The 25,408-nt window shown below is 43.5% G+C and overlaps 2 protein-coding genes across 2 annotated transcripts; both read left to right on the forward strand.

The window, feature by feature from the left end:
• Window positions 1-438: 438 nt before the first annotated feature.
• On the forward strand, window positions 439-5,993 carry LOC311312181 (sodium-dependent neutral amino acid transporter B(0)AT1-like; the record flags this gene model as incomplete). The annotated part of the gene is made up of 12 exons (XM_084442051.1): window positions 439-637; window positions 1,933-2,073; window positions 2,162-2,299; window positions 2,405-2,586; window positions 2,708-2,818; window positions 2,950-3,062; window positions 3,184-3,312; window positions 3,416-3,572; window positions 3,926-4,130; window positions 4,230-4,389; window positions 5,384-5,546; window positions 5,772-5,993. 12 exons carry the CDS (start codon window positions 439-441, stop codon window positions 5,991-5,993), a joined length of 1,920 nt encoding a protein of 639 aa, XP_084298177.1.
• A 4,581-nt stretch (window positions 5,994-10,574) lies between these two features.
• LOC311312182 (sodium-dependent neutral amino acid transporter B(0)AT1-like) lies at window positions 10,575-24,612 on the forward strand (the record flags this gene model as incomplete). Its single annotated transcript, XM_084442052.1, has 13 exons — window positions 10,575-10,773; window positions 21,181-21,321; window positions 21,414-21,551; window positions 21,637-21,818; window positions 22,155-22,265; window positions 22,396-22,508; window positions 22,607-22,735; window positions 22,873-23,029; window positions 23,186-23,390; window positions 23,486-23,645; window positions 23,722-23,884; window positions 23,988-24,150; window positions 24,494-24,612. The coding sequence occupies 13 exons, from the start codon at window positions 10,575-10,577 to the stop codon at window positions 24,610-24,612; spliced, it is 1,980 nt and encodes a 659-aa protein (XP_084298178.1).
• Window positions 24,613-25,408: the final 796 nt, after the last annotated feature.

Here is a 25,408-nt window from a genome sequence, read left to right on the forward strand (position 1 = left end):
TCTAGCACTGGATGCTCCGCAACTCGACCCAACAATTGTTAGAAAAGTTCTGTTTTTAACAACACTTAACCTCAAATGTTGTAAAGCTCTTTATCAGCCTCATACAGTGGTGCCGGATGTCTCTCTTTAAAGAGAGCAGAGTGGGCTGCTCATTGTCAACCAGACCCCTCCCTATCAGATAAGACATCAATTATTGTCAGACGTCTGAGAGGTCCCCTGTCCCTCTCTCTAGCTGACAGGACATGCATGTATGCCTTGAGACCTCTGCCTGGTAAATCTATCACAGGGGTCAGCCCATAAAGGCTTCCTGTCTGTTGTTGAGTACCACTCGTTTGTCACATGCCACCGTGCCGTGCAGCAGTATACCCGTTATTAGCAGGCTAGACCAGCGGCTCTGTCTTACTGCTCCTCACTGTGACTCGGCGTCTGAGAGAGACCATGAAACTACAGCTGCCCAACCCAGGCCTGGAGGACAGGATACTGTCCCACGAGGAGCTGGAGGTGCTGGAGAAGGAGGAGGTTGGGGACAGACCCAAGTGGGACAATAAGACCCAGTACATGCTGACGTGTGTGGGGTTCTGTGTGGGACTGGGGAACGTTTGGCGGTTCCCCTACCTGTGCCAGAGTCATGGAGGAGGTAGGTGAGGCAGTGATTCACTGTGTGTTGGACTTTTATTTAACCCTTTTAACCCTGAAAATACAGTGACAACATTTCGAATATTAATTGGATTTTCCCTATAATACTAGAAAGCGCAGTTTCTCAGCTTTCAGCAAGTGTTGGAGTGAGGAATTGTTTTGATTTGTTAGATATTTTTTTAATATTAGTAAATATTTGTTAGATATTTTTTAAAATGTTGCCGGTGATGTGGTCGTATTAAAAGGGTTAAGAAAAAGGACAACAATGCTAATCTCGGTTTGGTTGATTGTGGTTTGCATTTATGTACTGTGGGTGTGAGCGGGGAAAAACTGGTAATATGCAAAGATTTCGGTATGGTGTCACATCACGTTATAACTCCCTAGATGTGCATTTTTATGTACAGGAAGTAGCTACTGTATAATGGTTCTGGTCTTCTAAGGGTTTGGCCATCTCTACAGATGAGAAGACACCTGCCTCTCAGGGGGAAATATGAGTTGTGACGACTGTTGACGATTACATGGTTATTAGACTATTTCTCAGGTCTGATGAGCCCTCACAGTTTATCTAGTGAGTGAATGATGGAGAAAGAAATCCTCACTGACTCATCTGGGCTCCGACCACTTAATCTAACTGATTGAGTGAGTCAGGTAAACCGACTAGTAAACTTTAAACCTGATAAATCTCTTTTAGGATTAACATTCCTCATGTCGTCATCTGTAATCTGATTTAGCCTATATATTATTCAGGCAAATCCCCAAGCATCAGGAGATTGTCCTCTTAGCATGCTCTCTTCTGAATGATTCACAGCCTAACTCAACTCTCAAGGTGCACTTACATGATATGGGAATATCCAGTGGCTACTGCATCGCGTTAAGTCAGATAAGGAGTTTTATATACTGTACTCACGAATGCTGACTGAAAGCACAGCCTTGAAGAGCTATTGCAGGGGGAGGATAATGACCTGGGCATTGCATCATAGCCATCCCACTCCCAGTCTCATGGCCAATGTAAATCCTTCCATATACTCTATACATCTACCACTGGATTAACAAGCGCCATAAAAATACAGTATAGTGTTCTTGAGCATGTTTATTGTCTTCCTCACTGTATCGTTTTTTATTTGTTTTACCCAAGAGAAGATAGGAAATTGTATGTGCATCGCCATAAGTTGTTATTCACTGTACTGGCTCTATTTAAATATGGAGGTACGGTAAATGCAAGATAAACAGAACATGTTAATTTGCCTACTGTATGTTTCCCAGTGTTGGTTGAACGGACTCCCACTCTGTTTCCAGGAGCATTTATGATTCCTTTCCTGATCCTACTGGTGCTTGAAGGAATCCCCCTCCTCCATCTAGAGTTTGCTATTGGTCAACGCTTGAGGAAAGGCAGTTTGGGTGTGTGGTCAACCATCCACCCTGGTTTGGCTGGAGTCGGTAAGCAACATTTTCCATAAAAATTAATCGACGGCTTGGCTGGGGGAGACCGACAAGACTTTGCTGACTGTGTAATTTTTGTGTGCAGGCATTGCATCCATGTGTGTGTCTCTGATGATCAGCCTCTACTACAACACCATCATTGCCTGGGTCATGTGGTACTTCTTTAACTCATTCCAAGACCCTCTTCCGTGGAGCGAGTGTCCAGTCAATCACAACCTGACAGGTAAAATGGAGTGTTTCCCAACAAGCCCCTAGAACAGGAACAGGAACAAGGAAAGGAACATATGACCTATTTTACTGTAAGTGACTCGTAACGCCATGTCCCCAGGCCTGGTGTCAGAGTGTGAGAGAAGCTCTTCAGTGGATTACTTCTGGTACCGGGAGACCCTCAACACCAGCGCTGGCATCGATGTGGATGGCGGGCTTCAGTGGTGGATGGTCGTGTGCCTGCTGGGGGCCTGGGCTGTGCTCTACGTGTGCATCATCCGTGGCATCGAGACCACTGGGAAGGTACGGTAACGGACACGCCGTAATATTGGCTGTGACTGCGATTTCAAAAATGACTAATTGATTATATTATTACATAACATCCCTCAACAACAAGTATAACATCCTTCCCCGTTCCACACAGGCTGTGTACGTGACATCAACGCTGCCCTACGTGGTGCTGACTATATTTCTGATCAGGGGACTGACCCTAAAAGGTTCTTTAAGTGGAGTGAAGTTCCTCTTTACCCCAGATGTAAGTGATAAGGAGTGTCCCACTTTAAGCTTGTTCAAATTAAGCTTGTAGCAGAATTGATTCCTAGAATACAACTACAGGACAGTGAACCGAATGTGCAACTCTGTGTGGTGTATGTTGTGTTCTTCCAGTTGGCAGAGCTGGCCAAGCCTTCCACTTGGCTTGATGCAGGTGCACAGGTCTTTTACTCCTTCTCTTTGGCGTTTGGCGGTCTCATCTCCTTCTCTAGCTACAACTCAGTACAGTAAGCCCCCTCCCGCGTCGTTAAACCACCAACGTCTCAGCCTGCTGTGTCGTAGTGCACCTGAAACAAAACGTTTGTCTTGTTGTGAAAGAGAGTGATCGAGCGGTTATATTGTCCCCAGTAACAACTGCGAACAGGACGCTGTGATCATCTCCGTCATCAACGGCCTCACCTCGGTCTACGCCGCAACGGTCATCTACACCATCATCGGCTTCAGAGCCACAGAGAGATTAGACCACTGTTTTGAAGGGTATGGTTTTATGAATGGCATTCGCTCCCTTCACATGCCACAACCAGATAGTTACAGTAGACATGGTGTATAGATGTATTACTTTCCAAATTATCTTCTGCAGAAATATCTTTGCGCTGCTGAATGCATTCGATCTTCCTGAGGGTAACATCTCCGTGAGCAACTATGATCAGGTTCTTCAGGGTCTCAATGGAACACATCCTGATGTCATTCATGGGCTGAACTTGAAGACCTGTGACCTCCGCACTTTCCTCAGTGAGGTATGCACAATGTTATAGGTGTACTGTGTGCTATATGTTTTGACATAACTGCTTTGACATGATCACATTTTTCAACCTGAAATGATTCAAAGGTCTCAAAAGGTTAGTCAACAAACTCATTTGGTTTGAGCAGTATACAACTCTATCTACCAAACATTTCCCACTCTGAAAATGCATCACCTCAAAGATCATGACACAATGTTACAGTTTTTACTGTAAATTGACATAATGCCATTTTGCATATTTTCCCACAGGTTTTAATGTCAACAACTTTGTCAACTGACACAAGGTTAGTCAACAACTTTACTTTGGGAGGTCATTTGTGTCCTATTTCATTCTGTATTTTGATTTAGGGAGTTGAAGGAACTGGTCTGGCCTTCATCGTGTTCACAGAGGCCATCACCAAGATGCCCGTCGCCCCCCTCTGGTCAATCCTGTTCTTCATCATGCTCTTCTGTCTGGGCCTGTCCTCCATGTTTGGCAACATTGAAGGAGTTCTGGTACCCCTGCAGGACCTCAAGGTCTTCCCAAAAACTTGGCCCAAAGAGGCCATCAGTGGTGAGTCCCAAACTCGTTCCCATGTCAAAATATTGATACTCCTTCTTTCTTTTCTTTTAATCATGAAGTCACCTCATCTGTTATTCGGTTCTATTCCAGGGGTGACGTGTCTCCTCTGCTGCCTCGTGGGGCTGATATTCGTCCAAGGCTCAGGGAACTACTGGCTGGCCCTCTTTGATGGCTATGGCGCCTCTATCCCCCTGCTGGTTGTTGGATTCTGTGAGATGCTTGCAGTTGTGTACATCTATGGTATCGACAGGTAATCAGAATCAGAATTTGTTTAGTTGCCATGTCGTTTTTCAACGTACAGTACTAGGAATTTGCTTCCGGTCGTGGTGCATACAGTAACATGGAGACAACATTGGACATGGTGCAGGGACGAGGTAGGACAGCGCAAAAACAGGACAGTGCAAAGAGTGAGTACAAAATGCAAGTGCAAAAAAGGATAAGCTAAGAAAAAGAAGACTATACAAAAAGTAGTGCGGTCAGTTTCCAGTGTATACAGTGTGTGTGTGTGTAGAGTGTAATGTGTATGTGAGAGCATGTGTGTGTATATGGTTTGTGCAGCGGGATATGTGAGTGTGGTTAGTCCTATACAGTACATTCACTGGTCATGCGCAAGTGTCTCTCAATGGTATCTCTCAATGGTGTCTCCCAATGGTGTCTTTCAACATCAGACACCCTCCCCCAGGCGACCCAGCCGAGGCTGGTCAGACCTCGACTTATGTTCAGGTGGCGTTAACTCCACCCCATGGTTGTCCTGTCCTAAGCCAGAGCCATCTCCAGGCTTTCCCTACCGCCTCTGTGGTGTTCTTGCCCAGATAGCAAGCGGATCTGGGCCATATACAGGCCAGATCTGGCCCTTGTGGCTTAGTTCCGGCCCATATATGGCCCAGAATTATTACACATCCGCTTGCTATCTGAGCGATGGCTCTCCTTCTCCCCTTTCTGGTGATGCCCAGTGTAGTCAAACCTTTGTAGAGGGATTTCCCTGCAAACCCCCTGCAGCCCACCTGGATGGACATGCACCTCACCTCACCTCACCTTCCAGCCCTGCTTGCTACTCTCAGTGACCAGGTCTTCATAGCTGGTCCTCTTCCTCTCATGGGCCTCCTCCAGACGGTCCGACCACAGTACCGCCAGGTCCAACATGACAATGTTTTTGGTGGCCTCCGAGAAAACTTAGCCTTTCTAGAAACACTGTGTGAGGTCATCACTATATAGACATATTACATTTTGTGTCCCTCTCCCAGGTTCAATGATGACATCAAGTTCATGATTGGCCACAAGCCCAACTTCTTCTGGCAGATCACATGGAGAGTAATCAGCCCTCTCATCATGTTGGTGATCTTAGTCTTCTACTTCATCACTAAAGTCACCGAAAAGCTCCTCTACAAAACCTGGGATCCTGAATCGGTAATATCTCTCTCATTAGTCCTACTGTAGGTGACATACAGAGGAGAGAAATCAGGAGTCATTATTTAGTGTATTTGAATCAAAGCCTTTTGAAGTATACCCCACCACACACACACACACACACACCCAGCACAAACCTAGAAATGGAATGTATTTATTTTCCTGTGTCACACTGACACAGACAATACAAACGTACAGTACAATACTACAACTCTATCTTTTCAGGAGAACTTCCCTACACTGACGGAGAAGCCATATCCAGTCTGGGTTTCTGTGGTCATCTTCATCCTGGCAGGAATCCCCAGTCTCGCTGTGCCTGTAATTGCAATATACAAATGTGTACGGAGGAAGAAGAATGATCGGTCTAAACCAGAGGATATCAACTCTGTATCCAACCAAATCAGCATGAACAACACGCCTCAAGTGAACAGCAAATCCTTTGCCTAATGACTCTTTACTGGAGAACTCTTGTCCAATGAATGGAGATGCCAGTCCATCCTTAATACTTCAGTAATGCAAAGAATTCTTGTAACTGTACATATGTCTTTTCAGTTCTTCAATGGGTAGAATGTGATCAGAACAAGGATACTGAGACTTAAAGTGCATCAAAAAGTCAAGGAATGAGTTGTCTCGTTTTCTAGCACTAGAGGGCAGGGTTTGCAAAGGAGATGAACTGATGTCTCTTGAATTCCAAATGTTTTGAACAATTAGATAATGACATATTTTCCAATGTATTAATTTATAATCAGTGTTGACTATACTATATAATAATAATAAATAAAATAAAAAAATCGGATTAAGGTGTTGTTCAAAATAAAATTGATTAAAATGACTGATGATTGATGAAAATGCTTTGTAAATTACAACAGTACCATTACTACTGAATTGTATTTTGTACCCTCAATTAAAATTGTATGGTTCAATAAAAAATAAATGATCAGAGGTCATGATCACACTGTACATGTCATATCCGCCCCTTCATGATCCAAGATTAACAAGATTATTAACAGACATATTTTTCATTTTGATATATTGTTTGCATAGAGGCCAGGTCTCTCTTTGGCTGTGTCTTAGAGACCATGAAACTACAGCTGGCTAACCCAGGCCTGGAGGACAGGATACTGTCCTACGAGGAGCTGAAGAAGATGGAGAAGGAGGAGGTTGGAGACAGACCCAAATGGGACAATAAGACCCAGTACATGCTGACCATCGTAGGATTCTGTGTGGGACTGGGGAACATCTGGAGGTTCCCCTATCTGTGCCAGAGTCATGGAGGAGGTAGGTGTTTACAGTAAAGAACTTTCCAGAACTCAGGTAAAACTCCATTAAACAGCTTAACGTACCTGTTTGTTTGTTCAACATTTGAAAACAATGCTATTCCCATGCGGCTCGGGCAGGCTGCCTGGCGATGTCATCCCTTGCCCCCGGCGCGCTGTCTCCAGGCTGCGTGGTGATGTTATCCTCATCCCCCGGCGCGTCACCTCCAGGCCACGCGGTGATGTCATCTTCGTCTCTGGGCATGCCATCACCAGGATGCATGGTGAAGTCATCTCCGTCTCCGGGAGCACCACCAGTAGGCCGTGTGGTGATGTCAGCTCCCTCGCCGAGCACACAATCTCCAGAATGCCTGTCCACCACATAAGTTGTTGCCTGCCGTTGGAACCTTTCGGTTAACTGAACCCCAGCCTGTGGTTCTCCTTTCACGTTCTCCCAGGACTGGAACCAGAAAGTGGATCCCTGTGAGGAGGTCGCCGTGGTGGAGCAGGAGACCGGGGCTGGAGGGAAGGGCTCACCCGTGTGAGACAGCTGGTTCAGCTCACCTCCGCCATTGGTTAGGTCAGGCTTCAAGGCAGAGATTTCTCTCACCAGCTTAGGCTAGGTCCACGTACAGTAGTTCAACAGGAAAACGTTCTTCTCCTTCAGCATCTCCTTCAGCCGGTTCACCTCCCCCTCCAGTATCACGATCCTGTGGATCCTCCAGTCACACTGGGAGCAGCGGGTGGGAAATAGGAAGTGCTGGGAGCAGCTTCGGTTGGTGGAGCCATCTAGCATGACGGAAGATAAGATAAAACTGTCCAGCAACAGGCTCAGTGAAGCTCTGGGCTCTAATAAAATAATAAAACTTAGGCTATAATACGGAGAGGCTCAAGGTGGTACTTACAGGCCAGGGCTCTTATCCACTGCGTTGTTAAACAGATGTAAACAGGCCAGTGTAGGGGTAGGACACGATGACTCTACAAAGGGTTGCGTTGATGAGGTGGGCTAGGAAGGGAAACAGGAACTAGGGCTGGAGCAGGGACTGGGGAACAAGGACTACAGGGGGACGAGTCACAGGGGAATGGGTTGGACCCGGGGGAACTGAAGCTGGGAGGCCATGCGCTGGGACCATGACATAATCACAGATGACTTGCTTCCGGCTATTGATCTGCCTTCCTGTATACCTGTATATACCCCCCATGTCTTTGTTGATTCGTTGTTTGATGTTGGTTGTGATCCCTGTATACCTGCTGTTTTTTTTTTTTGGTCTTCTATTAAAGTCCCTGAACCTGCTCAGCCTGCCTCCATCGTCCCCACTCGGCTCCTAGCTTTCCTGCCAACGCAGTCGTAACAGATTAGCAGGTTCATTAGTTCAACAGCCTTTGGATTCACATGATGATATGAGGTGATAATGCTGATAATGCAGATCGTCTGTAGGGCTCTGGAGAGAGAGAGAGAGAGAGAGAGAGAAAGAGAGAGAGAGAATCTAAACTGCATTTTCCTCAAAGCACCGTGTTTCCTCAAAACCCATCCACCTGGCTTGATGCGGGGGCCCAGGTGTTCTACTCCTTCTCTGTAGCATTTGGTGGACTACTATCTTTCTCCAGCTACAACTCAGCGCAGTACGTCACTTCAGCTAATTGTTTCCTGTGTCCGTTTCCTTTTGTCCATTGTTTACTTTCACATAATAATAATAATTCATAATCTCTTGTCTTTAACCCAGTTGCTGATGTGTATGTGAAAGTACAGTAACCATCTCTGGCTTTGTTGTCTATACAAATCAATGGATATAATGTGAGGGTTTGGTTTTGGGACCCAGGCGCAACAGGAAAGGAGGAGGCAAGGAACGGTAAAGCCCGGAGGGGCGATTTAATGAGATCAAAAAGGGGGATGTGGTAGTCGTACAGCCGATGGTCAGGCAGGAGCGTGGTAGTCGTACAGGCGATGGTCAGGCAGGAGCGGGGTTGTCGTACAGGCGATGGTCAGGCAGGAGCGGGGTTGTCGTACAGGCGATGGTCAGGCAGGAGCGGGGTTGTCGTACAGGCGATGTTCAGGCAGGAGCGGGGTTGTCGTACAGGCGATGGTCAGGCAGGAGCGTTGTCGTACAGGCGATGTTCAGGCAGGAGCGGGGTTGTCGTACAGGCGATGGTCAGGCAGGAGCGGGGTCGTACAGGCGGTGGTCAGGCAGGAGCGGGGTAATCGTACAGACGTGGGTCAGGCAGGAACTGGAGAGATGAGGAGGGGAGGCAGGGTGAGTGAGAGTAATCACAAACGGGAACGGGAAAAAACACTACAAAATACGGGTAAGGAGATTGTAGGCTTAGGCTATACTTTACCACAAGAGTATTATGGTAAGATCTGGCGATGAGTGGAGTGTAGACCAGGTTTTTGTAGAGGTTGAAGGTGATTGCAGAACGAGGGACAGGTGTGGTGATGATAATTGGGAACCGGTGAGTAGAGCCGCGCCAGCGTCATCGTCGGAGACGAGCGCGCCGTTCTTGTCTTTGCGCACGGGCCGATGTGCTGGGCATGTCGGGATCCGATTCTTCGTCACCGGAGAGGGAGGAGACTGCCGAGTCCGCGGAGCTGGCCGGAGACGGGGAACGCCCGGCAGTGGGGGGAAACTCCGGAGAGCCAGAGCGTTGTATGCCCGTGCTGATGCGACGTGCGGTAGAGCGCGTAGGACGCCCCGAGCGCGCAGCGGACCCAGAGGGGAGAGAGGGAGACGGTTGTGGAGGCGAGGGCATGCGAGCCGTAACATATAATATGATTGATAAAACCCGATCAAAAGCATACTTTGTGTCGATGAGTTTCCCGTATTTAAAAACGAGAGTTTATGGTGTTTTGAGGGATTTTGTCTATGCACCTATGGATCCATTGAGTGTGTTAGTGGCGACAGGCTATACAGTATTTTGAGAGTGCACCGTTTGACTAAGCTTTTATATCGGCCGTTGTATATGATCACAAATAACCTTATAACATTGATTATAATGCAAAATGATGAACCAGTTCTTTAAGCCTACAGTTTCCCCCCTGTTCCATGTCAAGGTCCTCCTGAGGTCCCCATGGTTCCAGGAGAGGCCCCCTGGCCCCCTGCTATCCTCATGTCCAGTTTTATCCAACTACCGTATGTCACCAGCTGTCCCTATCAAGTAATTTTTCTCACTTCTGCTTTGCTGCTATAGCTAGGTTTGCTAAGTGCTTACTGTCCCTTATTATGAGATACTATATACGTATATATCCTATTATGGATTGCAGGGATAGCTAACACACAATGGCCTAACACGTACAGTAGGTAACATCTCTGTAACTATTAATCTACTCAACTGATTGTCATGTTTCTTATCACAATGCTCTGTAAAATGTTCCTAGAATTAAACATTTCCCAGGAGCTTGCTTGATTCTTCTCGTTGAAAGAGATCAGGGACGAATCTTTACAGTTCACCTATATTGGTGGGTTAGGATATTGGCCCTGTTTTTTTTGCTTCCCTAAGGAAAATTAGGGGTAGGATCTATGTCTACCCCCCCTTTGCTCTCTGTAAAGCTCATTGTGTTGCCTCTGTGTATGAAATGTGCTATAAAAAATAAAGTTTGATTTGATTTGATTTATGGTTCAAGTAATAAAAACAGATTATCTGAGGTTATGACCACACACGTGTCATATCCCGCCTCTTCATAATCCAAGATATGGATTATTAACAGACATGTTTTCCATTTTGATATCTTGTTTTCATAGTGACCAGTTGTCTTTTTTGCTGTGTCTTAGACACCATGAAACTACAGCTGCCTAACCCAGGCCTGGAGGACAGGATACTGTCCTACGAGGAGCTGAAGAAGCTGGAGAAGGAGGAGGTTGGAGACAGACCCAAATGGGACAATAAGACCCAGTACATGCTGACCATCGTAGGATTCTGTGTGGGACTGGGGAACATCTGGAGGTTCCCCTATCTGTGCCAGAGTCATGGAGGAGGTAGGTGTTTACAGTAAAGAGCTTTCCAGAGCTCAGGTAAAACTCCATTAAAAAGCTTAACGTACCTGTTTGTTACAACATTTGAAAAGTATTCTTAAAAGCTATTCACTACTAGAAATGGTGCTTGGAGAGCACAAAACTCTGTCACGAATGCCTTTTGTGGCTCTGTGCACACACTTTGGGTGCCCAGGTACCTGCCCATGTTCTCCTTGATGGCCAAAGTGAACAGTGTTACTGTACTGTATATAAATAAAGCTGTCTTTGACTTTAAAGCTCTCAACCAACAAATGCAGCAATATCAAACAGATCCTGCTTGCACGCACAGAGCCACAAAACTCATTCATGGGCGGAGGTCTGTGCTCTCCAAGGACGATTTCTAGTTTTGACTATGTAGTTTTCCCCACAAGAATACATATGTCATGTGCATTTGGCAAATAATTTATCTGTGAATGTGATAATAATAAAGTATTTATCTGTAGTATCTACTAGACTTATCTCATGCGAGAGGGATTAGCAGGTCCATTAGTTCAACAGCTTTTAGATTCACATGATGATATGCAGATTGTCTGTAGGGGCTCCATTGTAGAGAGCCAACGGGAGCAATACAATCAAATGAAAACTGCATTTTCCTGTGAACCTCAAAGCACCAGGTTGACATTAAAATGTAATTGTAAAAAAAAAAGAAAAAAAAAAAGCCTACAACTGAATACAAGAAACATGGTTCAAGAAACATGGTTTGATTCAAATTGCTTGAGTTAAGAAAGTCCTGCATGTATCTGTTCTAATGCTGCTTCCACTCTCATTTCAGGTGCTTTTATTATTCCTTACCTGATCCTGGTGGTGTTTATAGGCATTCCACTTATGCATCTGGAGTTTGCTATAGCTCAACGTCTGAGGAAAGGCAGTATAGGTGTCTGGGCTACCATCCATCCATACCTGGTTGGGATCGGTAAGCAATATCTTGCCAGGAGGACTTACTGTACTGTAAGACTCAGGAAAACACAAGCTCTCAGCCTCTCACTGATGTGTTGTGTTAAACAGGCATTGGATCCATGTGTGTGTCTCTGATGGTCAGCCTCTACTACAACACCATCATGGCCTGGGTGATGTGGTACCTCTTCAACTCATTCCAAGACCCCCTGCCTTGGAGTCAATGTCCCCTCAACGCCAATATGACAGGTGAATTTTACATTTACATTACTGTAGGCTACAGGCGTCCAATAAATTATTATTAGGTGGGCTAGCTTGTAGCTAGCCCCACTTGTGATATTACCACTATTTCTTTTTTTCTTTATTATTATTCTCCCCACTTTTTTTAACCTTAACTAGTTCTTCTTACTTTGTGCTAGAAACTTCATTCAAACTTTAAAATGTTCATGATGTTTAGCTGTTTCCCAGATCCATTCAGATTTTAGATTTTTTTTTCTTTTTTATAGTTTTTTAAATTTAACTTTTAAAACTATTTTTGTCCTATTGAAACTGCTTAAAACTGCTTTTGGAATGTTCATAAACTTTATGTTTTAGAGGGGTGGCAGTAGTTGCTTTGAAAATATTCACACATTTTGTAAACTGCTGACACTCCTACAGTTTTGACAGTTCACACACATATATCAAAATGTTCACACGACTGTGCTGATTCGTACAATGTAAGTATCTAAGATGTGTGACTTATAGTTTTCGCTGTATGATGATGTTGTTCGGCAACTGCGCTCACCATTGAAACGTACTGTATGGTATATCTTTTGAGCTGATAATTTAGCATTTTTACTCTTTTTCTAACTTGTCGCTATGCCTACAGTTTTAACAGCTCATACACATATTATATATCGAAATGTTCACACAACTGTGCTGATTCGTACAATGTAAGTATCTAAGCTGTGTGACTAACCGTTTTTGAGGTATGACGATTTGTTCGGCAACTGCACTCCCCATTGCAACATATGGTGCCGCACTAACTTTTGAGCTGCTAATTTTGCATTTTTACCCTTTTTCTAACTTGTCGCCATGCCTACAGTGTTTAAGCTATACGGACATATTATACATAGAAATGTTCTGCAAGTTCTCAGGATTCCTATGGTGTCAATATATAAGCTGTAACATTTATAGTTTTCGCGATAGAGCTGTCTGAAGCGGACCATGTCTAGGATCAGAGTGTCAGTTGGGATTAGAGTGGTGGCAGCTGTTGCTTTTTTTGAATTTGTGTGCATGTGCAGCCTCACTTAAAGGTACAGGCACCCTTTTTTAACTAATGTGGTAGCACAGAACTCAGCACACAATTCAGCCCCTGAGTGGGCTAGAGACGCACGGTCTTCGCCAGCGGGTGCATGGAGATTGCCCGGTCCGTAGTAGTTTTAGCAGTAGCTGTTACATACAGCTGCAGCAGATAGCCCACCTCACATTTTCTCCAGGAAATGTACTTTCTAGTTATGAATGTCCTTTGACCCTTTTAGATTATGTGTCTGAATGTGCGAGGAGCTCCCCAGTGGATTACTACTGGTATCGAGTGACGTTAAACACCTCAGCATCTATTGATGATGCAGGCGGTCTTCAGTGGTGGATGGTGCTGTGTCACGTGTTTGCCTGGACTATGCTGTATATTTGTATCAGCCGTGGCATTGAGACCACTGGGAAGGTACAGTAAGGCATGCTTTGCTATAGACAGATAATTTCCCAGTGATGCCAATAGATCATATCTGAAAGACACTGAGCAAGATTACCCAAAATAACATAGTTGTAAATTTCTGTAATACACTCACACACACACTAAAAATTATTATGTTACTCTATACCCATGTGAGCATGAACAAGCTAATTATGTTATGAGCACATTAAAAGAGCATTCAAATAATTGTATATGTATATTATATGGTACAACTTAAAATACTAAATACAGTTACAGATATATTTTGCTTAACAAGGAGAGTTCTTGTATGCAAAAGTAAAACAGTCAGCAATCAAGATCAACATTTGTTTTAGCTTATCAAGCTTATCTTTTTTTCTAGGCTGTATATATCACTTCAACATTGCCCTATGTGGTCCTGATAATCTTCCTAATTAGAGGACTAACCTTGAAAGGTTCTTTCGATGGAGTGAAGTTTCTCTTTACTCCAGATGTGGGTAATTTTCACTAATACTGTTTACGATATTATCAACCAATTTTTTCAGAATACAAAGCAAGTCAGTAAAGGTGTAGTATAGCCATTGTAACCAAGTGTCCTCGTCTTTATTTTTTGTCTTGCCAGCTGAAAGAACTAGCAAACCCATCCACCTGGCTTGATGCAGGGGCCCAGGTGTTCTACTCCTTCGGTGTTGCATTTGGATGTCATCTCTCTTTCTCCAGCTACAACTCAGTGTTGTACGTTTTATTGTTTCCTTTTATCCTATGGTTCATTTTGCATAATGATAATTCATAATCTCACACTGACGTGTATCTTTCTTCAGCAACAACTGTGAACAAGATGCAGTTGTAGTTTCCATCATCAATAGCTTCACTGCGATCTTTGCATCAATAGTCATCTACACAATCATCGGCTTCAGGGCCACAGAGAGATATGATGGCTGCCTTAACGGGTTTGTGGCTACGCTAACTAGTTCAGTCTTAATGATACTGTATCAACCATTGACTTTTCATGAGTGATTAATTTGTATGATTGCAGTTCCTACATAGTGGTTTTGATCAGAATTGCTTACATTTTCATATTTCTTTGTAGAAATATCCTTGCGCTGCTGAATACATTTGATCTTCCTGAGGGTAATATCACTGAGAGCAACTATGATCAGGTTCTTCAAAGTCTCAATGGAACACATCCTGATGTCATTCAAGGACTGAACTTGAAGATCTGTGACCTCCACACTTATCTCAGTGAGGTACAGCACATTTCTTTTACAAAGACAGCATACAATAGAAATGTAGTTTATTATTGTTGTAAAATAGTAGCTGGAATACATTTATAAAAAAGCATGACGTTGGTGGAAATTACATTGGAATGCAGCAACTATCTTTCCCTACCCTTTCCTTGCAACTGGTGTAGGGGGTTGAAGGAACTGGTCTGGGTTTCATCGTGTTCACAGAGGCCATCACCAAGATGCCCATCTCTCCAGTGTGGTCTCTGCTGTTCTTCATCATGCTCTTCTGTCTGGGCCTGTCCTCCATGTTTGGCAACATTGAAGGAGTTCTGGTACCCCTGCAGGACCTCAAGGTCTTCCCCAAGAGTTGGCCCAAAGAGGCCATTAGTGGTAAGTCCAGACTAAGACATCCTCTTCTTTCATGATTTAAAAATAGAGTAGATTGCTTTTTTAGCATAGAGTCCACATTCCTCCTTTTGTTTCAGGTGTGACTTGTATTTTTTGCTGCCTGGTTGGCCTGATATTTGTCCAAGGCTCTGGGAACTATTGGCTGAACCTGTTTGATGTCTTTGGTGGCTCTATCCCTCTCCTGATCATTGCATCCTGTGAGATCCTTGCGGTAACATTACTATATGGCATTGATAGGTGAGTAAAGACCTCCCTTGCGATTTACTCATCTCTCATGGTGTCAGTGTTTGTGACTGAGTTTCTTTGCTGACAGGTTCAATGATGACATCAAGTTCATGATTGGCCACAAGCCCAACTTCTTCTGGCAGATCACATGGAGAGTAATCAGCCCTCTCATCATGTTTGTGATCTTAGTGTTCTACTTCATAACTAAAGTCACCGAAAAGCTCCTCTACAAAACCTGGGATACTGAATCGGTAATTCTATGCTTTGACACCAGTGGTTAAAATAGGAGTTACAGTATTTTAAAAAAACTGACATTATTTAATTCTAAAATGACATGAACTATTTGGGTGTTTTTTCAGGAGAGCTTCCCTACACTGGAGGAGAAGTCATATCCACCCTGGATTTATGTGGTCATCTTCGTCCTGGCAGGAATCCCCAGTCTTCTTGTGCCCCTAGCTGCCTTTTACAAATATTTACGTGGCCTGTGCAGCAAGGACAAGTTCACACAAGATGACCTGCCCAATAAATAAATAAATAAATAAAATATTTTTGTAATTATATTCTATACTATATTGTACACATGCTGTAAATATGGATGTATATACTGTAGTCCCTACTATTCCTCTTTATTATGCTTATTGCTACTAGGCATACTCTGTATCTGCTTTTCCAACCTTGCTGTAATTTTTCCACTGCTGAAATGTCAAATTTCCCCCTAGGGGGATCAATAGTATCGATCTCTATCTCTATAAAAAATAAGAATAATACTAAAATAAAATAAAAAATAATCCAAATAACATGCACATGGAGAACATGCAAACTCCACACAGAACGGCCCTGGAGATACAGTAGCCCATGCAGGAATCGAACCCAGGACCTTCTTGCTGCAAGGAAAGGGTGTAACACACCGTGCCACCCATGGGCAATTTGGAGTTCAGTGTCTTGCTCAAGGATACTACTGGCACACTGCTCGGAGATAGGGAGGACAACCCATTTCTGAAACTGTAAATTTACATTGAAAACAAAGGAATATTAAGTCTACAGCTTGTGATGTTGTGTATGTGTTGTGGTTTTTCTGAATGTAATTACATTAGACGTCCATTATCAAAACCTCAAATACTGTCCTTATTTTTTAAGACAGGGACAAGGCACAATAGATATTAACCCTATAAAACAGAGAGAGACGCTTTGTACAAGGTTATAACTAAACAGCTCATTTCCACCCGCAGTCCCTGGGCAGTCTTATGTGGCATTATGACCAACATTATGTATGGTTACATTTTCAACTAATGAAGTGATTCTGAGCGAATAAGGTCCCTAAAAAGGGTGGTGGGGAGAACCAACACCCCTTGTTGCTATTCCCACTAGACACTAGAGGGCAGAGTTGAATTCTGAATAGGTACAAATCTGGAAGAAGGTATCGTGTGTTTGTTTCATACTGCATATGATGACACTACATTACTTATACTGTAACTCAATGTAGCTAATGCTAAGCAATGGTGTTACTGTACATCAGATAGCTACAGAAGTACATAAGATCCCAGTGTAGGGCTTCTCACTTTCACGTTGAGCACACTGTTTGCTTTTACTGTAAATGCAATATCAGCTCAGAGATGGAGCTATCATAATATAATATTGATGGACTGGATTGACTGGCAGTACAACCCCTTAACTGATGGAAAGAAAAAACCTTCACCATCAATAACTAATCTCTCTCTCTTTCGTGTCTTTGAAGCTGGTTGGTTATATGACAGTTTCCCATGTCTTTACACAGTCCTTTGCATTTTTATTGAACACTGCAAGGTCCTTTGAGCTGCACTGGTTGGGTAGTAGAGGGCAGACGAGGCAATGCTGCATTGTCTGCTCCTCTTGTCCACATTCACAGGTGGTTTGGCCAGTTTCATAGCCCCATCTGGCCATGGCAGCTTTGGATCGCCCTGTTCCTGTTCTCAGGCGGTTTAGCGTCTTCCACTGGACCCATGGTGCTTCTGAGCCTGGAGGGAGGGCTTCAGAGGGAGGGATACCCATTTCAATGGGAGGGGGGTCGTCCTCAAGCCTTTTAGTCCATAGTTGGAGTCTGGTTTCTTCCCGTGATGTTGTTAGGGGCAGGACATGGCTGAGAAAGCTTCTCCTGGACTTCAGCCGTTGGGCCGGGGGTACGCGTCTGTAGAGGAGGTGGCGTTCATCACTGGTGGCCTTGGTCATCTCTGCTCGGCTGGTGACTTCCCATCTCACATCAGCAGGGGCAATTGAAGTGAGGAGGTGCAGGTTGTTTATGTTGGTGGGCTTCAAGCAGCCAGTGATTAAGCGGCAGGTGTTATTCAACGCTGGGTCTAGTTTCTTGGCATGGGTTGATCTCTCCCAGACAGGACATGCTAACTAATAATATTAGATTAATATTATATTATTATATAATAATTATTATTATTATATAATAATAACTAATCATATTAGATTAAATCCAAGGAAATCATCTGATCTAAGCACAAAGACACTAAAGTGTATGAAGTGAGTCATTAGTGAATGATATCCAGCATGCCATAAAGTGCCAACACAATGCCATAAAGTTGGTGGTAATCATTAAAATACAGATAAGAAACAAACAACAGTAACTTGTGATATATGGTACACCCACTGATTATTGATGAATAAAACATTGACGGAGGCATTCTACAGTACAGTACAACGGTATCTCCATTCAACATGCTGAACCAAAAGAAAGTGACTTGTTTCTCCACAAACAGTACCAGTAATATGTCAAAATTACACTGCTGTCAATGCTGAGAACCCGGTGACTCTTCACATTCCTTAACCTCTGTCCATAGCAGTGCAGGGTCCATGAGGGTGTGTGGCCACTGGAGATAAAAGTCAAAGCAGTACAGTACACTACCTCCACAGAGTGGTCAGAGTGCTATTCAGTCATTTACTTTTGGGCAAAATCTTTGATCACTGAATACTGAAATTCTAACATATGTTCATCTGAAATTCTAATGGCACAACGCTAGAGGACTATAGGACCATGAAACTACAGCTGCCCAACCCAGGCCTGGAGGACCGGATACTGGCCCACAAGGAGCTGGAGAAGGAGGAGGCTGGAAACAGATCCAAATGGGACAATAAGACACAATACATGATGACTATTGTTGGATTCTGTGTGGGAGTAGGAAACATCTGGAGGTTTCCCTATCTGTGCCAGAGTCATGGAGGAGGTACGTATATTTACAGTAAAGAGCTGTTTCCAGAACTCAGGTAAAACTCCAATAAACAGCTTAAAGGAGTAGTAAAGGGAAAATGCATGTTTAGCCCTGTTTTAAGGTTACTTATGATCATATACAATGGTTCAGATCAAAACGTTGACAAAAAATCGAGAGTTAAACATGTTTTTTAATAATTTTTCAAGATGCCCATCTACATCCATTGTATGACCAAAACGGTGGTAGAGCAATTATCAACTTTCTCGAAAATGCTAGCTTTGTCAATGTTTTGATCTGAACCATTGTATATGATCATAAGTAACCTTAAAACAGGGCTAAACATGCATTTTCCTTTTACTACTCCTTTAATGTACCTGTTTGTTCCAGCACTTGAAAAGTATGCTATTCACTACTAGAAATGGTGCTCGGAGAGCACAAAACTCTGTACATGAATGCGTTTCGTGGCTCAGCGCGCACACAACACACACACTTACATGAAGGACATGTTTGGCATTGCTGCATCCGTTAGGTTGAGAGCTTTATGCCAGTCCAAATCCCATGTCTCTGTGATCATGTTGACTCTGGGACTCTGTCCCATGTTGAGATATGGCCGCTTCAATTTCCCCTATTGACAATTAATGGGGGTATTTTTTCCTCCTATGGCTAAGTCCAAAAAAATGAATGGAGGTGAATGGCCGACCAAAATTGTATGGTTTCTAAGTTGGCCCATGCTACACCCCTCCACCGAGTTTCATGAAAATTGGTCTAGTAGTTTTTGCCTAATCCTGGTAAGAAACAAACAAACATGAAACCAACACACACAACTAAAAACATTTGATATATATATGAACTTTAATAATCTCTGTAGGAGGATATGAATCACAGTGCGGATCCACAAATTAATACAACACTTGGAGCGATGTGGGGCGCTAGAGACACAGGGTTTGAACTGGGGTATGCGGGGAGAGCAGAGCTGCCCAAACATGGGCGAACTCCTAATTGGCATAAGCAGAGCTTCACGACCGCACCATACACTCTTGCTAGACCCGTTTACAAAAACTGGCCAGCCAGGACACAAGCCAGGGCTCCAAGGTGAGACCATACCAAATGTTGGCCCAAACAAGCACTGGCCCTTACCTGCCACACTCAGCTTATCTCAGCTGAGGGCAACGAAAGGTACGTGAGTGGAGAGCCAGACTGGAGGCGGTTACACACCGTAAAATAACCCGTCCGAGCCTTTCCCAGCCCCAAAAGGGACAGGAGTGGACCGCCGCTCACCCAGCGGTCCTGCCCCCTGTCGAATGCTGCAGCTGACTCCCACTGGCAGCTGTGCCCAGCACAGACGACATGGCAGAGACAGACGAAGTGGACAAAAGATAATAGCAGATGAAAGGGGTCGGAGATGAGCAAGTCACCGCTGCGAAAATGTCCGCCACAGACACTCCATTGAACAGGGCAACCAATGTGGCCACGCCTCTCTTAGTGTGCCTGAACAGCCCCAGGCAGAGGGCGACCAACAGTCTCATAAGACCTGGAGATGCCCTCACAAATCCATTGGGAGAGGTACTGTTTGGATAGCGGCGAACCCACCTTCCCCAGGCCATGACAAACCAACAACTGGGGGGTAGTCCGGACTGCAGTCGTGCGCTGAACATAACAAGGCAACAAAGTCACTTCTTTGGCGCGAAGGAAGTAGCGGGAATAATATCCCTCGTTCCTCTGTTCCAAAGGGACCACAGTCACCGCTCCCTTTGATAAAAGCATCTCCACAACGCCCGTGAAAGGTGGGGGAGAACAGTGAATCTGAATGGAATAACCTTCCGTTAGAACATGCTGTAACCAGCTGTCCACTTCTCCAGCCAGACAGCGAAGCAGTCTGTGAGAGGCCATGCAGGAGACCGTGGCATTAGATCAAGGAATGTCTTGGTCCGGTGTCTCGGTCCAAGGCGGGCTGCATTGAAAGGGACATGAGGAATCCCATAGGATTTCACATGCCGTGCCTCTGTGCAAGGGTGAATGGCATTCCGGCCGGGTAGCACTTCATTCATAAATAGAGGAAGTGAGCTGGATGGCTGCTCCATCAATTTGTCCATTCAGACAAAATGGTGGTGTCCTGTAACACAAGGAATCTTGTCACCTCATTTGCATATCCAGCTGAAGCCAGCAAAGCATTCGCTGCCGCTGGTACCAGTGAGACAAAACAAGGCCTAGACAAAGCATTGTCCTAGACATTGTGCAGAACAGCTACATGTGAGTTAGCCGACTTATGCACATTGTGAGAGAGTGAGAACACTGTCATTCACAACAGTTCTTGGGAATCTTGTCACCTCATTTGCATATCTAGCCGAAGCTGGCAAGGCATTTGCTGCTGCTGCTGGCACCGGCGAGACAGAAAGAGGCCAAGACATGGCATGGCATTCAGTAGACATTGTGCAGAGCAGCTACATGTGAGCTAGCCCAGCCATTCTCAACCAGTGGTCGGCGGCCCACTGGTGGTGCGCAGAGCGCCATCAAGTGGGCCGCAGAGGCAGTCATTCTAGAGAGCCAACGGGAGCAATACAATCAAATGAAAACGGCATTTTCCTGTGAACCTCAAAGCACCAAACTTTAATTGTAAAAATAAAACATAAAAATGCCTACAACTGAATACAAGAAACATGGTTTGATTCAAATTGCCTTAGTTAAGAAAGTCCTGCATGTATCTGTTCTAATGCTGCTTCCCCTCTCATTCCAGGTGCTTTTATTATTCCTTACCTGATCCTGGTGGTGTTTGAAGGCATTCCACTTCTGTATCTGGAGTTTGCTATAGCTCAACGTCTAAGGAAAGGCAGTATAGGTGTCTGGGCTACCATCCATCCGTACCTGGTTGGGATTGGTAAGCAATATCTTGCCAGGAGGACTTACTGTACAGTAAGACTCAGGAAAACACAAGCTCTCAGCCTCTCACTGATGTGTTGTGTTCAACAGGCATTGGATCCATGTGTGTGTCTCTGATAGTTACCCTCTACTACAACACCATCATTACCTGGGTGATGTGGTACCTCTTCAACTCATTCCAAGACCCCCTGCCTTGGAGTCAATGTCCCCTCAACGCCAATATGACAGGTGAGTTTTACATTTACATTACTGTAGGCTACAGGCGTAATAATAATAAGTAATTATTATTATGAATGTCCTTTGACCCTTTTAGGTTTTGTGTCTGAATGTGCGAGGAGCTCCCCAGTGGATTACTACTGGTATCGAGTGACGTTAAACACCTCAGCGTCTATTGATGATGCAGGCGGTCTTCAGTGGTGGATGGTGCTGTGTCACGTGTTTGCCTGGACTATGCTGTATATATTTATCAGCCGTGGCATTGAGACCACTGGGAAGGTACAGCATGCTCCGCCATAGACAGATCATTGATGCCAGTAGGTCATATCTGAAAGATACTGAGCAAGATTACACAAAAAAAACATAGTTGTAAACCTCTGTAATACACTCTTTATTATGTAACTCTATACCATTGTAGGCATGAATAAGCTAATTGTGTTATGGGCGGCACATTAAAAGAGCATTAAAATAATTGAATATGTATATAATATGGGTTTTAACATCTTAAAGTACTAAATACAGGGACAGGTGCTTAACAAGGGGATTTCTTGTATGCAAAAGTAACTTAGTCAGCAATCAAGATCAACGTTTGTTAAAGCTTATCTTTTTTTCTAGGCTGTATATATCACTTCAACATTGCCCTATGTGGTCCTGACAATCTTCCTAATTAGAGGACTAACCTTGAAAGGTTCCTTGGATGGAGTGAAGTTTCTCTTTTCCCCAGACGTGGGTAATTTTCACTAATACTGTATACAGTACTATCAACCAATAGATTTCAGAATACAAAGCAAGTCAGTAAAGGTGCAGTATAGCCATTGTAACCAAATATCCTCTTCTTTATTTTTTGTCTCACCAGCTGAAAGAACTAGCAAACCCATCCACCTGGCTTGATGCAGGGGCCCAGGTGTTCTACTCCTTCGGTGTTGCATTTGGATGTCATCTCTCTTTCTCCAGCTACAACTCAGTGTTGTACGTTTTATTGTTTCCTTTGTCAGTTTGTTTCCTTTTATCCTATGGTTCATTTTGTATATTGATAATTCATAATCTCACACTGTATCTTTCTTCAGCAACAACTGTGAACAAGATGCAGTTGTACTTTCCATCATCAATAGCTTCACTGCAATCTTTGCATCAATAGTCATCTACACAATCATCGGCTTCAGGGCCACAGAGAGATATGATGGCTGCCTTAACGGGTTTGTGGCTACACTAACTAGTTCAGTCATACTGATACTGTATCAACCATTGACATTTCAGGAGTGATTAATTCGTATGATTGCAGGAAGATAGTGGTTTGGATCAGGATTGTTTACGTTTTCATATTTCTTTGTAGAAATATTCTTGCACTGCTGAATACATTTGATCTTCCTGAGGGTAACATCACCGAGAGCAACTATGAACATGTTCTTCAAGGTCTCAATGGAACACATCCTGATGTCATTCAAGGACTGAACTTGAAGACCTGTGACCTCCACACTTTCCTCAGTGAGGTACAATACATTGTTTTTACAAAGACAGCATACAACAGAAATGTAGTGTATTATTGTTATAATCAACTAGCTAGAATACATTTATAAAAAACTGTTGGAAATGACATTGGAATGCAACAACTATCTTTCTCTGCCCTTTCCTTGCAACTGGTGTAGGGGGTTGAAGGAACTGGTCTGGGTTTCATCGTGTTCACAGAAGCCATCACCAAGATGCCCATCTCTCCACTGTGGTCTCTGCTGTTCTTCATCATGCTCTTCTGTCTGGGCCTGTCGTCCATGTTTGGCAACATTGAAGGAGTTCTGGTACCCCTGCAGGACCTCAAGGTCTTCCCCAAGAGTTGGCCCAAAGAGGCCATTAGTGGTAAGTCCAGACAAAGACATCGTCTTCTTTCATGATTTCAAAATAGAGTAGATTGCTTTGTTAGCATAGAGTCCACATTCCTCCTTTTGTTTCAGGTGTGACTTGTATTTTTTGCTGCCTGGTTGGCCTGATATTTGTCCAAGGCTCTGGGAACTATTGGCTGAACCTGTTTGATGTCTATGGTGGCTCTATCCCTCTCCTGATCATTGCATTCTGTGAGATCCTTGCGGTAACATTACTATATGGCATTGATAGGTGAGTAAAGACCTCTCTTGTTATTTACTCATCTCTCATGGTGTCAGTGTTTGTGACTGAGTTTCTTTGCTGACAGGTTCAATGATGACATCAAGTTCATGATTGGCCACAAGCCCAACTTCTTCTGGCAGATCACATGGAGAGTAATCAGCCCTCTCATCATCTTGGCAATCTTGATCTTCTACTTCATAACTAAAGTCACTGAAAAGCTCCTCTACAAAACCTGGGATACTGAATCGGTAATTCTATGCTTTGACGCCAGTGGTTAAAATAGGTGTTACAGTATAAAAAGATGTGACATTTAATTCTAAAATGACATGAACTATTTGTGTGTTTTTTCAGGAGAGCTTCCCTACACTGGATGAGAAGCCATATCCACCCTGGATTTATGTGGTCATCTTCGTCCTGGCAGGAATCCCCAGTCTTCTTGTGCCCCTAGCTGCCTTTTACAAATATTTATGTGACCTGTGCAGCAAGGACAAGTTCACACAAGATGACCTGCCCAGTATAGCATCATCATCATAATAATTAATTAATTAATTAAATAAATCAACAATAAGTCAAATAAATAATAATAGTAATAATAATATTTGAAATAACAATAAACAATATTTACAAATAATAATAATAATAATAATAATATAATTAAAAACAATAATAATAATAATATTAACCATGATAATAATAATAATAATAATAATAAGTATAATAATACTATTATTATTAATAATAATAATAATAATAATAATACTTATTATTATTATTATTATTACTATTATTATTGTCATTTTTATTTGCTTTCCAACATAGCCTTCATTCGTCCTAGCCTTAGTCTTTGTTCGCCCCAGCTTTCGTTCGGGTGATGCTAGAGACGAGCAGACGGTTGAAAACAGATGCTTTCAAAAAAGCAGTGGTTAAGGAGAGTGGCCACTTCCGGGGTGACCTCCGTAGAGTCTTAAAAACATGAGTGTGATCAGTCTATGGTGATCATTTTGTCACCAGGCGGTGTATGTGACAGCTATATTCTCATACCTTGTGCTGACAATATTCTTAATTGCTAACTGAGAGCCAGGAGTGTAGGCCCCGCCCTAACAGTGAACAGGGCATTTTGCCCAGCTCGGGTGAGAAACTAGCCTCTCATCTGAGAATAACCTTCAATTGGGCCTGTGACATAACCAGAAACTAGCCTCATACCTCTTACCCCTAGGCTAGAAAAAATAGCCCAGTAAATCAAACTCACCATACCACTCACTATACTAAATATCAAGTCTGGTGCTGCTCATTGTGGTTGTGTGACTACTTTAACAAGAGGGATGAAGATGTCCTCAGTACTCTCTTCTGATTGCATGACGGCCCTGCCAACATGTTGTCCAGTCAATTTGTAACCAAGGAGACATACTGATGGGTTTTCACTTGTGTAAATATAACTACAATACTATAGATTGAATGCTAACTGTGATATTTCAAAAGAAACGTTGCACAGAAAAGACAGCAAAAAAAGGAAATTGACAAATTCTAAATAGACTAATTATAAATATGTCCATGATGCAAACCCCTTGTAAATGATCTGTGTTAGCTACAGTACTACTGTAAAGTCTCTCTGTGTTAGCTACTACTGTAAAGTCTCTCTGTGTTAGCTACTACTGTAAAATATCTCTGTGTTAGCTACTACTGTAAAGTCTCTCTGTGTTAGCTACTACTGTAAAGTCTCTCTGTGTTAGCTACTGTATAAAGTCTTCCTGTGTTAGCTACTACTGTAAAGT

The sequence above is a fragment of the Borostomias antarcticus genome (genome assembly GCF_949987555.1).
Source record: "Borostomias antarcticus genome assembly, chromosome: 8".
In the NCBI taxonomy this organism is placed as follows: Eukaryota; Metazoa; Chordata; class Actinopteri; order Stomiiformes; family Stomiidae; genus Borostomias; species Borostomias antarcticus.